Below are 14,658 nucleotides of genomic sequence, written 5' to 3'. Positions count from 1 at the left end.
GGGAGAGAGAGAATCCCAAGCAGGCTCCACACCCAGTGTGGACTTGGGGGCTTGATCTCATAAATTGTGAGATATGACCTGAGACAAAATAAGAGTCAGATATTTAATTGAGCCACTCAGACTCCCCTATTAGTAAATATTTTGTACTTTTTTTTGTATGCGTAGGCTTGTGAAATGTGTTACGTGGTTTATAATTATAGTACATCTCAATTTGGACTTGCTACTATTCAGATATTAAAAAATCTGATTACTGGGTACTGAAAAAGTCAATAGTCCTTTTTGCCTGTGCCTGTTTGAGAGTAGTCGTTTTGTGTTAATAAAGACCAAAATAATTTCTTAGACTTGCAGGTCATATAAAGTCATTAAGGAACTTCTGTTAATCTAATTTGGCAAGTCTTATTCTCCCTTTACAAAAAAAATTTTTTTTGGGGCGCCTGGGTGGCGCAGTCGGTTAAGCGTCCGACTTCAGCCAGGTCACGATCTCGCGGTCCGTGAGTTCGAGCCCCGCGTCGGGCTCTGGGCTGATGGCTCGGAGCCTGGAGCCTGTTTCCGATTCTGTGTGTCCCTCTCTCTCTGCCCCTCCCCTGTTCATGCTCTGTCTCTCTCTGTCCCAAAAAAAAAAAATAAATAAATAAATAAAAAAAAACAAAAAAAAAAAACCAAAAAAAACGTTGAAAAAAAAATTTTTTTTTTAATGTTTGTTTATTTTTGATAGAATGTGAGTGGGTTCGGGGCAGAGAGAGAGGGAGACACAGAATCTGCAGCAGGCTCCAGGCTCCGAACTGTCAGCAGAGCCCGAGCTGTCAGCAGAGAGTGCGATGCGCTCAAGCTGTGAGATCATGACCTGAGTTGAGGTCGGATCGTCAACCAACTGAGCCACCCACGCGCCCCTTATTCCTTATTTATAAGGAAAAAAAGATCATAAGTGATGGCTCCATTAATAAATATTTAAAAAGCTATTTCTTCTCAGGAATTGAATCATAAGTCTGTGGTAAAAATGACATATTGATTATTGCTTTGATCTCTTGTGTAAATTTTGTAATATATATGCATTGTCTCAGGTTGCAGTTAGGAATTTGCCTTTCTCTTAATACTTATATTTTTCCTTTGTAGGCTGTTCGCTGCTACGAATCTTTAATCTTAAAAGCTGAAGGAAAAGTGGAGTCTGATTTCTTTTGTCAGTTAGGTCACTTCAACCTCTTATTGGAAGATTATCCAAAAGGTAATGTTTTTGTCTATTTATTAAAAATTCTCCTTGATGTACGTATGCACCACATACAAATTGTTTTTACTTTTTGTTATGGGCACTTACAACTGTTTTTTAATTTCTTTTAGACACATTAAGCAATGAAAAAGAAGGTAGAGTAAATGAAAATGTGAACTTCTAATATAATTTCATGTAAATATTTAATAAGTTTGATCATCCCATGAAACTCAGTAACAGTTTACAATGTATACGGTTATTTTGCTTGTTCTTGTGAAAATCTTTGTTCTTTAAAATTTTACCAGTAGACAGATAATATCTAGTATGGTATCTTTGTCTATAAGTACAAATGTGGACATTTTGGAAAGAATAAGTCTGGAGAGTTTTCCGTCACCACCAAAGCAATTCTCCAATTTTCGGAAGTGTCTTACAAGTTTAACTCCATTTTAATACTATATACCTGGAGAGAGTGTCGATCCCACAGGTAAAAGGTTTGGTCCCACATGACAGCCCGTGTGAGAATCCAGTTGCAAGTCATAAATGTTACTGCACTGCTGATCAGCCAGATGGTTTGATAATTTTGTAGAGTGGTTCACAAAGCTCAGGGGAACATTTGTTAGTTTATTATAAAGGATATGATAAAGGGTACAGGTGAACAGCTAAACGAAGAGGAATATTATAGAGCAAGGTATGTAAGTGTCCTGTGCTCAGGAGCTTCTTTCCCTGACGAATGGGGGTATATTTACCCCCATGAACTCAAAACAAATTTTCCCCCCTGCAAAGACAGGTAAACACTATCTTTATTTAATTTATTAAAAAAAATTATTTCATTTTTATTTTTTTACGTTTATTTAGTTTTGAGAAACAGAGTGAAACTAAGCGTGAGCAGGGGAGGGGCAGAGAGAGAAGGAGACACAGAATCTGAAGCAGGCTCCAGGCTGTGAACTGTCAGCACAGAGCCTGATGCAGGGCTCGAACTCATGAACCGTGAGATCATGACCTGAACTGAAGTCAGACGTTCAACCGACTGAGCCACCCAGGCACCCCATTTAATTTATTTTTTAAATTTACATCCAAGTTAGTTAGCATATAGTATAACAGTGGTATCTGGAGTAGATTCCTTAACATCCCTCACCTGTTTAGCCCATCCCCCATCCTACAACTCCTCCACTAACACTCTGTTTGTTCTCCGTATTTAAGAGTCTCTGTCAAAACAGGCGCTTACAAATAACAAAAGCTCCTCCTACTTAGACTCAGGAAACTCAAGAGTGTTTAGGAGCTCTGGGGAACAGGGCAGGAAAAAACAGATTTTATTATTCTGCAAATACAAATACTATTTTTCCTTTTTGTTCTTGATATTCTTTAAAACTTTACATTTTAGCTTGAATACACTTAATTAAATCCAATCTTTGTCATGTTGTAATTTAATACAGATAATAAAGTGTAAGTTCGAGTCTTGAAGAACGTTATTCATAAAACTAGAGTATTTTTTTCTCATGCAGAAGTGGAGATAAATAACTTGAGGTAGTCTTTTAAAGTTCATGCTTTTCCTAGATCTGCAAATGCATTTAGTAGGTTAAAATCACTCAAAAAATGATTTTCCTCTCTAGCAGACAATCTCCACATCAAAGAAAATTCATCCTATAAACAAGAATATATTAAACTTTTGATAGTAAATATCTTGGTTGAGTTGGGTGGGTATGTTAAGATTTTCAGCAAATGTGTTTAGTAGAAACATAACACATTGTTTTAGGACTAGAGTTTTGGTGTTTTGGCAGCAGTCTATTGTGTACCACATTTTTTGTTTTTGTTTTGTGTCACAAATCCTTCCTTTTTCTTTTCTTCTTCTTTTTTTTTTTTTTAAGTTTATTTATTTTTGAGAGAGTGCAAGTGGAGGGGGAGGGCAGAGAGAGGAGGACTGTGTGCTCTGTGCTCACAGCAGCAAGCCCACTGCAGGGTTTGAACTCAGGAAAGTGAGATCATGACGTGAGCCCATGGTGTTGTTCAACTGACTGAGACATCCACTTTTTTTTTTTTTTTCTTTTTTTTTTTCCAACGTTTTTTTTTTTTGGGGGGACAGAGAGAGACAGAGCATGAACAGGGGAGGGGCAGAGAGAGAGGGAGACACAGAATCGGAAACAGGCTCCAGGCTCCGAGCCATCAGCCCAGAGCCTGACGCGGGGCTCGAACTCACGGACCGCGAGATCGTGACCTGGCTGAAGTCGGACGCTTAACCGACTGCGCCACCCAGGCGCCCCATCCACATTTTTTTTTAAGTATAGGGAAAGAAAAATAGTTTTCCTTCTGGATGAAAAAGGGTTTTCCTTCTATCCTGAGTTCTTGACTGAGGTGGCACCCTTCCCTTCCCATAATGAAAGATTAATAAGAGAAAGACAAACAAGTTTATTGATTTGTATGTTTTACATATACATGCAGAAGATACCTAGTAAAAGTGAGTTACTGTTTGATATGCCCTAAACCACCAATTTAAGCACAACAAAAGACAAAATTAAAATACTGGGTGGGGAGGAGGCTGTTTAGAGAAATTGACCAGGAAAAACCCTTTAAATAAGAAAAAATTTTCATATGCATATATACTTAGTGCCTTTTTGAAAATGCCTTCAGGAAAATTTCTTGTGATTTAAATTATTCTCTTCCTAGTACTGATCAGTTGACATTTACAAATAGGGATTCCTTTATAAATGTAAATTTTCCTTATAAAAGAGTAATAATAACTTCCAGTATGTTTTTGAAGCTTTTTTGTATTTCCTGTTTGTACATATCATCAGTGAACAGAATCATTATGCCCAAGAGTCATTTTTTAAGGTGGCATATTCTGCTCTCAGAAATAATAAAGTCGGTGTTTTTACCAATGAAATGCTTTTTTGGTATGAGACAGTATAATGTACTATATGAGACACGTAGCATTTATAATCTCAGTGGACTTTGTTATTTAGAAATGCTTTTTTCTTTTTTAAAATGTTTTTATTTATTCATTATTTTTCTTTTAATTTTTTTAAAAGTTTATTTTTGAGAGTGACAGAGACAGAGCATGGGCAGGGTAGGGCTAGAGAGAGAGAGAGATAGAGGGATAGAATCTGAAGTGGGGCTCAAACCCACAAACTGCAAGATCATGATCTGGGTAGAAGTCAGACGCTTAACTGACTGAAACACTAAGACACTCCATGTTTTTATTTGTGTGTGTGCGACAGAGAGAGAGAGAGAAGAGAGAGAGAGGGCAGGGGAAGGGCAGAGTGAGGCAGAATCCAAAGCAGGCTTCAGGCTCCTGAGCTGTCACTACAGAACCTGACATGGTAAACACCCTGAAATGTTTTAAATTAATAGATTCATGTGCTTCCCTGGACTTTTTCCTTTTTCCTACTGTGTAGTATAGGAGCTTTATGAATGCTACACAAAAATTTTGCTATTGGAAATGAATTTCATTCCAGTAAGTAATTCTTACCTACACTTAGAATACATTTAAGTTTTTTCTCCATAATCTTAATTTCTTAAATCTTAATTTTCTCCATAATCTTAATTTCTTAAATATTCTATACAGTAGATTTCTTGTTTTTTTTTTTTTAACGATAGTTGTAAATAACAGGAAACCGTGACTTAGGCAGTACCGAGCCTTTGCTATTCAGTGGGAAATACAGGATTAAGTTTGTTTTTTTTTCGTTTTTCTTTTTTTAGGATTAAGGTTTTAAAAAAACAATTCAGCAGAGTGAATTTGGAGATCTAATTGGCTTTATTAAATAGTAAATGATTCATTAATTGGGCAACATGCCATCTTGCAAGTAAAGGGAAATTCCAAAGGCCTACAGAAAGGGAAAGGCAAGACAAGGAAGTCATAAACAAAAAAGGATATTTTAGGCAAGATCTTTTTCTCTTAGGGGGAAGGGAACTGTGTCTCATTAGATGTGAGGGATCCCATGTGAGGGATTACTTAATACAGGTGCTGACCACAATATGCCTAATGTGTTAAGACTGCATTTCCATTGGGGTGCATTTGGGGTGGGGTGGATTGAAACTGCAGTTAGATTAGGTACTAAGTTTTGGTTTACTTTCTCGGGGCCTTAACCTAAGAGATGCCATTTTGGGCCTGTGGTTTTTCTTTTAGTGTGCTGCCCCCTGTTAAAAAAAATTTTTTTTTTAAATACTTATTTTTGAGAGAGTGAGAGGTGGGGAGGGGCAGAGAGAGTGGGAGGAGACAAGAATCTGAAGCAGGCTGCAGGCTCTGAGCTGTCCATACAGAGCCCGATGTGGAGCTCCAACTTATGAACCATGAGATCATGACCTGAGCCCAAGTCACTTGCTTAATTGACTAAGCTACCCAGGTGTCCCTCAGTAGGTCCTTTTTTAACCCAATGATGGAAATTCAGAGGAGTTGAATAATGAGAGGTCTTACTTTGCTTGTGAGAAGTTGGGACACAGATTTTCCCCTTGCCTGAAATAAAAGGTTGTTCTAAGTTCTAGAGGTTAACTCCCTTAGCAGTGGCCTGGGAGATGCAAAAGAGAGTCTTGTCTTTTCAGGACAGTGTTAGATTTAAAAAGGAAAAAAAAAAGAGAAAGGGTTTCATGTTAGTTAAAGTGTGAAGTCTTGATTTGTCATCTTGGACAGAATTCTACCTTGATGCCTGTTCTGTTTTTCTTCCTTGTTGATTTGAAGATTGTTTCTATCTAGGACCAGGTATCAGGTAGAGCTTTCTTTATCTGTGAGATGGCTTAGTACCTTTTAATTTTGTAGCAGTTTCTGTCAGTTGTCAAGAATACTTTATGAGGTCCCCTTTATTATGGGGCTCAAAATATCTAATCGCGAGACTCTAAACTGTGACAAATCTGATCCTTTGAACTGGGATCCAGGAAGGCTTTCATTTGAGGTTCACATCAGACACTTAAAGTAGCTACTCATACTAGCATGACCAAAGGGTCACCAGAAGGTTGCGTACCGTAAAATTCCAAGAAGTTTGCAAGGTTTTCTTTTAGACTTGGAATAGTCTGTACAATGAGGTGGATGCTTTCATTAGGTGTGCCCCAAGTGAAAAACAGTTTTGCACAGTTTGTCACAGTTTCTTTGTCACTGTTGGGAACGACAGCCTTGCAGCAGGGGAAAACTTCAGCTCATCTGGAAAACACATATAACCTAACAATAATAAACTGATAATCCATACTAAGTGGAAGTTGAAAGAAGTTCCAGCTGCAGGTGTTCCAAGGGTCTCACCAGTATGTATTGATAATTTGAATTCTCATTAAATGCACACAGAGCCCGATGTGGGACTCAGACTCATGTATCATGAGATCATGACATGAGCCAAAGTTAGACGCTTAACTGACTGTGCCACCCAAGGGTCCCTAAACTATCTTTTATATAGAGTATATCTAAATTGTGTGAACTTGAAAAACATCTTGGTTAGTTTCTATCTTTCGAGAGTGTTATAATGACCAGTCCTTACAGGGGGCTGCCTTCAAACCACCTAAATAGAGGTCTTTTATAAAGCAAATTAAGCTATACCAAATGGAGATAGAAACATATCTCACATTTACAACATACGTGTTTTTACATATGGACACACAAATAGATGCAAGGATCTTACAGGTAATACTTGTGGAGAAGATTTTTTAAGATTTGTTTTTGTCCCTGGAATTAATCCTCTGGAGGCTGTGCTGACGTTTGGGTACTAGAGTCCTTTTAGCAGTGTTTATTTTAAAAAGGTCTCTTTCTTGGGGTGCTTGGGTGACTCGGTTGAGCGGCCAACACTTGATTTCACATCATGACTTGTCATGATCCTATTTTGGGGTCTGTGCTCACAGTGCTGAGCCTGCTTCGGATCCTCTGCCTCTTTCTGTGTCTTTCTAAAAATAAATAAATGTTAGGATGCCTGGGTGGCTCAGTCACTTAAGTGGCCGATTTCAGCTCAGGTCATGGTCTCACAGTTTGTCAGTTCAGGCCCCGCCTTGGGCTCTGTGCTGACAGCTCAGAGCCTAGAGCCTGCTTTGGATTCTGTGTCTCCCCCTCTCTCTGCTTCTCCCCTGCTCGCGCTGTCTCTGTCTCTCTCAAAAATAAATAAACATAAAAAAAAATTAGAAATAAAAATAAGTATTAAAAAATGTTTTTTAAAAAAGATCTCTTTTTCCCCCATTTTTAATCTCAAGTGATTGTTGTCTGTTTTTACATTTCAGAGAAATGGTAAGATAAATAACTTCAAGGAAAAAAGAATATAAGTTCTTTGAAGTTGAACTTTGGTTTCTTTTTTAAGTTTATTTATTTTGAGAGCGCATAAGTGCAAGTTGTTGGGGCGGGAGAGATGAAGAGAGAGAATCCCAAGTAGCCTCTGCCCTGTCAGCAGTGTGGAGCCTGAGATAGGGCTTGAACTCATGAACTGTGAGATAGTGACCTGAGCTGAAAGCAAGAGTCAGATCCTTAACTGACTGAGCCACCCAGGTGCCCCTAGAACTTTGTTTTCTTAAGACCAGTAGTTTACAAGTCTTTTGAGCTAAACAAGGGCAATTTAGGAATTGGCAAAAGGAGTATTACATTGTGAATTGTCTCTAGAGCTGACTCTTGTTTTATAAAAGAATTGTAAAATAAGGACAGTTGCTTTTGATTCTTCAGAGTATAACTTACATTCTTCAGAGTACATGCAGAGTATAACCTATAACTTCAGAGTGTAACTTCAGTTTGTAACTTAAATGACATCATTAGTTGTCCATATTTTTCTAAATTTTATAATTTTTCTAAATTATTCAAAATAATCCACATTTTTCTAAAGTTTTTTCTTTCCTTCTGGGTACATAGTTCTAACTTGAAATATTCCTGGTAGTACTGAATAACCTCTGTTGGGTCTGTGACAAATTCCTGAAGAAAGTGGATAGGATCCACCTTCCTGAGAGTTTCCTAAAGAGCTGGGTGGGGGAAGGCAGCAGGATAGAACCAACAGTCTTATGCCAGGTAGGCATAAAGTGAACCCTGGTTACACAAGCAAGAAGTCAGTAGTTATCCTAGGATAGAAAGGATCAATAGCCATTGGGTCAGAATTTGGAAAGGAAGGGACAACATGAAATTATTATTTTCCTCTCTTGACCAGACACTATAGACAGAGATTTGGAAGAGCTGATTTGGCTCTAGCACCTACCAGAGTTTCCACGAGGTTGTTTAAGGGGATAAAATAGTTGTTTATTAGAAAATGCTTTAGTTTTGTTAACTCTGAGTTTGGCCATCTAGTTGATACGGTAGTATCTATAAGGCTAGTAACTTGGTGGATTGTTTTTAATGGTGTGTAGTCTATTCAGAGTGGAAAAGCAGTGCAGATGATTAGTAGAATGAATACATAGAGGAGGAAAGAGGGGACCAGTAGGATTTTACTCAGTTTTACAGTCTTTGTTTTTATATACATCTTATGGTTTTAATTTTTTATTACCCTTTTGCAGTGAATCTTCTAATGAGACTGTCTTGGCACTTTGAAACTTTTTAGAAGCTTCTCTTAGCCAGTTAAAGTAGGTATCCCATTCTGTTTAATTTGGGAACCCGTGGTTTGAAGTGCGCTTTTTTTCCCCTTTTATTTATTTATTTTAAGTAGTCTCTATACCCATCATAGGGCTCAAATTTATAACCCCAAGATCAAGAGTCACATGGTATACCAGCTGAGCTAGCCAGGTGGCCCACAGGTATACTTTTTAAATTGATCTTATTTCATTGGAATGTTTTCCATAATGACAATGAGTTTCTAGGGTATAATTCTCCTGAGGGCTGGCAGCAGTTTAGTAGGACATAAGCTGCAAATAGAGTTGATACACATTTATGTCTAGCCACAAAAGGAGTGTAGTTCACATCTGTCCAGCCTTCTTTTGGAGTGCCCAAACTGATGGTCACCAAGTCATGTTCATCAGGACATAAAACAAGTTTGTAGATTTGTAAACCTTCTGGAGTCATAGTTTTTCTTTTATATAATAAGTGATTATGGGGCGTGCCTGGGTTGCTCAGTCCGCTAAGCTTCTGATTTTGACTCAGGTCATGATCTCACCGTTCTTGAGTTGGAGGCCCACATCAGGCTCTGTGCTGACAGATCAGAGCTTGGACCCTGCTTCAGATTCTGTGTCTCCTCTTCCCCTCCCTCACTCATGCTCTGTCTGTCTCTCAAAAATACATAAGCGTTAAACCAACAAAAAGCAAGTATGTGGTAAGATGGAATGTTGAACTCTTTGGATTTTAACAGTCCCATTGGATAAGGGTTTATTTACAGAAAACAAGTCAAACAAATGTGCACCTCAGCAGTTTGAAGCAATAACCAAAAAAGGTCACTATAGACTGACTGAGAGGTTTTACATATCACCAGCAATATCAGGTGTGGACTAAACTAGCAGACTTTATTAATGTATACTGTGTACTGGAGCTGGGGAAGGGATTTCAGTTGCTGACTGAACCAAGGACTTAAGGTGTTCTGTTTGAGCCTCCTGTCATCTAGATTGACCTGTTAATGCCAGTTAGATTGGTAGTCCAATTAGATTGGTAGCCCAAATGCAAAAAGAGCAGAATTTAAACTGAGAGGGACTTAACAGTAACCTCTGGAAATGGGGAGAAAGACTGTGAACTCATGTTTGTTTTTCTTCCCACATGTTGTCAGAAGGTTACTTTGGATCCTGACACTACCACTAAATCTGTTAAAAAGCAAAATTGACTCAAGTAAATTTGAAGATGAAGCAAGGAGTCATGAATTGGACAGCATTCAGTTGAGCAAGGTAGCTCCACAGGGAGATAGGAAAACGTTTTTAAAAGCAGGATATGGAAGTCATAAACAGCAGAAGATTATTTCAGGTGAGCTTACCTTTATTTAGGGATGGAAAGGTTTTATGAGGTGGACAGGGCCCATATGAGGATGCTGACCAGAGCATTCCTTACAGTCACTTCTGGGTTGGGTTGGGAGTTGAAACTGCAGTTAGAGTAGGTATTAAGTCTTGGTTTGCTTTCTTGGGGCCTTAAGCTAAGTGATGCCATTTTGGGCTTGTGGTGTTTTTGTTTTTTTTTTCTTTCTTCCTCCCTTCCTTCCTTTTTTTGGGTGGGTGAATTTGTTTTCTTTTTAACAAGTTCTTGTTAGCCTCTGGCCGCCACATTTTCATTAGCTATGTAATTTTGTTTTACGTGTCTCTTTCTTTTTAAAGGCATGTTGTGTTTTTTTAATATATATACTTTTTGTACGTATATATATGGGTTTATTGACATTGAATTTCTAGTCACCAGGGTAATGAATAACTTAATCCTTAAATGATGCTTACTAATAAATCTATGTTCTCTGAAAGGCTTATAATAGTCTTCTTGTACTTAGGAGCTCTAGACAGCCCTTATTAATGCTTGAAGGGCATTTGAAACCACACAATCACTAACAAAAAGCACAGAAAGGCAGAAAATGGAAAAACAGGTAATACTAAGTACACTATGAAAAGAGCATTTATAATATGAGAACTAAAGGTAATGTTACATTTTCAGCCCTAGCTGAGAACATGGGTTTCAGGCATTCAGATTTTCCTCATTCTGTACAGGTCTGTGAATGAGTATGATGAAAGTGCCACAGGTATTGTTTATTAGATTACATTGTAGTGAATAGATGAATTTTGTAAAAACAGAATTGGTGAATAATGAGAATTAACTGTATATCTTAAAGTTGGTGTATTTTTTGTGTCTCCATTTGTTAATCTGTTCTTTAAGGTAGAGATTAATAGGAAATTTATATAGCATATAGATTTTTTCATTATAATCCTCATTTATTTTTTTGACCTTAAACGACAGCAGAATACTGGTAGTAACTTATGAGCATTGGAAAGAATTATGTGTTTCTTGTGTCCACTGGCTGGCTCAAGTGTGCACAGCATGTGACTCTGGATCTTGGGATTGTGAATTCAGTCCCTACATTGGGTATAAAAAATTAAATAAATAAAAAGAAGCACTTGGGTGGCGCATTTGGTTAAGCATCCAACTCTTGATTTTAGCTCAGGTTATGATCTCATGGTTAGTGAGATCAAGCCTGTGTCTGCATTGACAGTGTGGAGTCTGCTTGGTATTCTCTTTCTTCCTCTCAGTGTCTCCTCCTCTGGGACACTTGCCCTCTCAAAATAAATAAACTTAAAAAAATAAACAAACTGAAAAAGGAAAGATGTATGTGTTTCTCTCAAAGATAGTAACTTTTTGCATATGCATCAAGTGATCTTGTATCTTCATTGCATTCAGAGATAAAGTAAATCATATAGCTTTATTTAAGTATAAATGAAAAGGATTAGAGTTTTAAGTTACAGTTAAAAAAATCATACCCAGCTTCTTTCTGTAACACCCTTAAAAACTTCTGTATAGCTTTCTCCTAATACATTTCATGAATCACAGTTTGGGACATCACTGATTTAGGGTGATTTATTCAAGGTATGTATGTTATGACTTTGCTGAATTACCATTTGTGACAGGTAGAGTACAGGGTGCTGGATGATGAACTGAGTTTCTTCACAAAAGACTGCTACAAGAATTGAATGGAGAAATTCTTTACTCACGTGTCTTGGTGGGAAGTACATATCATGCCTCAAGCAGTCACACAGGAAAGATCAAGGCAAGGATTAGGCAGAGAAGACAGGTAGGACCTGGGCAAATGCTTTTATTAGGGCCCACGTGTGTAGTCCTTTGGAGTTCCTAGACTAAGGTCATGTTGGTTAATTCAAACCTAAAGGAATGGAGCAGGTCCCATGGGGTCTCTTTTTAAGGGAGCACACCAAGAGGAAGGCCTTGGGAGGTAGAAAGATTGTCACAATGACTGTTGGGGAAATCATCAGGAACTTCTGCTTGTTAGTTTGGCATCTCTGTATGGTCTGGGCATTGGTGTTATATGAGGTGGGGGCTAGTATTTAAGGCCTGTGTATGGATCTGTCAGGGTGTCCTGATATGGTGTGTCCTGAGTAAATGGTTTAAGATTTCCTTTTGGTAAGAGTCAAAACTATAATTAAGAATAGGTTTAGTGATGTTGGACTTAGATTAAGTCACTTCATTTTGGGTATGTTGATTACTTACTTATATAAACATGAGGATTGCTTGAAAGTCCTTATGTAATTTAAATTTCCAATTCATTTTCTTTTAGCATCTGTAGATGGTTCTTTGTAATTTAAATTGTGATTTTCCTGGATTTTTGATGGGTGGTTTTTTTATTGTGTTAGTAACAACTTAAATTTCAGAGGCATTGTGATGCTATTTGTTTTTGTAGATTTTTTTTTTTTTTTGAATGTTTATTTTTGAGAGTCACAGAGCACACATACAAGCAAATAGGGGAGGGGGAGAAAGAGACAAGGGGATGGGATCTGAAGCAGGCTCCGCTCAGTAACAAAGAGGTCTTTACTCCTAGACTAGGTCACTGGTCCTGACCATCTGCTGCTGTTGTCTTTGGATGGGACAGTAGAGCATGAAAAGTCTTTCTGTGAGAGAACTTGAGTTTGGGGCTCTTGTCCTTGTACATTGAGTAGGCCTCTTGGTGTTGAGGTGTTATAAGCCTGGGAAAGGAGAGAGTTTCTCTTAGCCACTCTTGTCTGCAAGGCTCGCCATCCGTTGCCCTTGTCCATGGTGCTAGGCTCACTTGCTTTGCCTGAGGCTCTCCCATTTGATCCAGTGGGACAAAGAATCCTGTCTTTGCTTTCTGCTTCATTGTTGACTTTATTTTGTTTCGTGGGGCCTAATAGGGGTCTCTTACTGAAGCTATGTTTTTCTTTCAGACCTGGAGTCTGAAATACTCTGGAGTCTGAAATGCCTAATATTGTGTGTTCCAATTTCATTTTTTTCTTAATTTTCTTTTGATTGCCTTATTTTGTTATGTTTAAAGTTTATAGTTTCATTTGTTAGGGAGGAACAGGGAAAATAGAGTCTCTGCCATCTTATTCAGACAGAAATTCTCTTGGAACATTTACTTTTGTAGCTTTGATTTTAGGATTTTTATTTGCGTTTATTGTATATTCATATAGAGGTCTTGTTTCTCCTAATTGCTAATCACTTAGTATTTGTGTTCCAAAGAGGAATTTCATGAAACCAGGTTACATATTAGTTTAATAGATGTGTTAAAATTTAACTCACCTGGTTTTGAATATAATGGTAACAGAAAGAAATTGTGTAAATTGATACCTTACACATTTTTATAAAGTATTGGAATTAGGCTGGGCTTTATATAAAGCCAGTGTATCGTGTATACAACAATATCACTTTTTTCCAGTTTCTGTGAATGTAATATCTCTTGGTAAAAAAAAAAGGTTCTCATTGTCAGGTATGATTGGAATTTTGTAATTATTTAATAAATTATTGTATACTCTCTATTTCCCTAAAGACAATGAACTTAAAAGAAATATAGTACATCTTAGTTTATTAAAGGTACTGATGGACATAATGTGGGTTAAGCCAGTGTCTATTAAATTTAACTACATGGCTCCATGGGACCTCTTTTAATTTAGGATAATTCTTACTAGAATTATAGTTCCCATTTGTAGTAACTTCACATGTAAGCCCCTGTAACAATGATCTTCAAATTTCAGAGTGCACCAGAAATCTAAAGATTGTGTTAAGTGGGTTGCTGGGTGGCTCACTTGGTTAAGTATTGGACTTCTGCTCAGGTTATGGTCTTCATGGTTCATGGGTTTGAGCCATGAACCATGAGTTCTCTATTGTCAGCACAGAGTCTGCTTCAGATCCTCTGTCTCCCTCTCTCTGTCCCATCCCTATTCTCTCTTCCATTCTCTCTCAAATTCTGTAAAAAAATGAATAACATTTACATTAAAAAAAAAAAAGATTGTGTTAAACAAATGATGAGTCTGAGATAAGGCCTGAGGATTAACATTTCCAACTGAAATAGTTAACTGAGGCTCCTTCATCTTGGACTATGAGAAGTGTTGACCTAGAAATTATATTATTTAGCGCAATATTTTAGTTATCTATTTGACCAGTTTATTATCCTGATATTTTCTTCCTTTTGAACTTATTTAAAATCAGAAAATAGATGACTTCAGCCCAGGTTATTTTCAGGTTATGAACATTCATTGTCTCTGCCTTGCTTTGTTTTATTATTTTATTTTTTTAGAGAGAGAAAGAGCGAGAGCAGAACAGAGAGGGGGAGAGAGAGAGATGCAGAGATTGATTACATGACCCTGGGATCATGACCTGAGCCAAAATAAGAGTAGGGATGCTCACTTGACTGAACCACCAAGGTACCCCCCAGGCAAGACTTTTACCAGGGCTTATGCTTGAACACGAGAGACAGCACAAAGGAAGGGGTCCTTCAGACTGACTAAAGGCTAGGGAAGTATTTAAAGCATGTAATGCAGGAAGAGAGTGGCATTTAATATGTAGGGCAGGAAGAGACAGAAAATAGGGCCCACAGTATATGATTTGCAGATATTTTCTCCCATTTTGCTTGTTGTCTTGTCACTTTCATGATTGTCTGCTTTGTTGT

General features: G+C 37.7%; 1 protein-coding gene across 20 annotated transcripts in view; it reads left to right on the top strand.

Annotated features, from left to right (window-relative positions):
- The window catches only part of LOC122212672 (lysine-specific demethylase 6A-like), a 194,449-nt gene that overhangs the window by 13,484 nt on the left and 166,307 nt on the right, over window positions 1-14,658 (top strand). For 16 of the 20 annotated variants that reach the window (XR_006199256.1, XM_042926620.1, XM_042926624.1 and 13 more), the window contains one exon: window positions 1,114-1,222. Coding sequence is in view for 16 of the 20 variants with exons in the window: in XM_042926620.1 (XP_042782554.1) it covers window positions 1,114-1,222 (109 nt within the window). In the remaining 4 variants the exon portion in view is untranslated. Of the gene's footprint in view, window positions 1-1,113; window positions 1,223-9,289; window positions 9,382-9,825; window positions 10,017-11,696; window positions 11,815-14,658 lie in introns of those variants that run through there. The other 4 variants (XM_042926635.1, XM_042926633.1, XM_042926631.1 and 1 more) reach the window with 3 other exon arrangements.

Source organism: Panthera leo, chromosome Y (genome assembly GCF_018350215.1).
Source record: "Panthera leo isolate Ple1 chromosome Y, P.leo_Ple1_pat1.1, whole genome shotgun sequence".
NCBI lineage: Eukaryota > Metazoa > Chordata > Mammalia > Carnivora > Felidae > Panthera > Panthera leo.
Note: the sequence above shows the minus strand (reverse complement) of the source record. Positions and strands in the feature narration are given on the sequence as shown.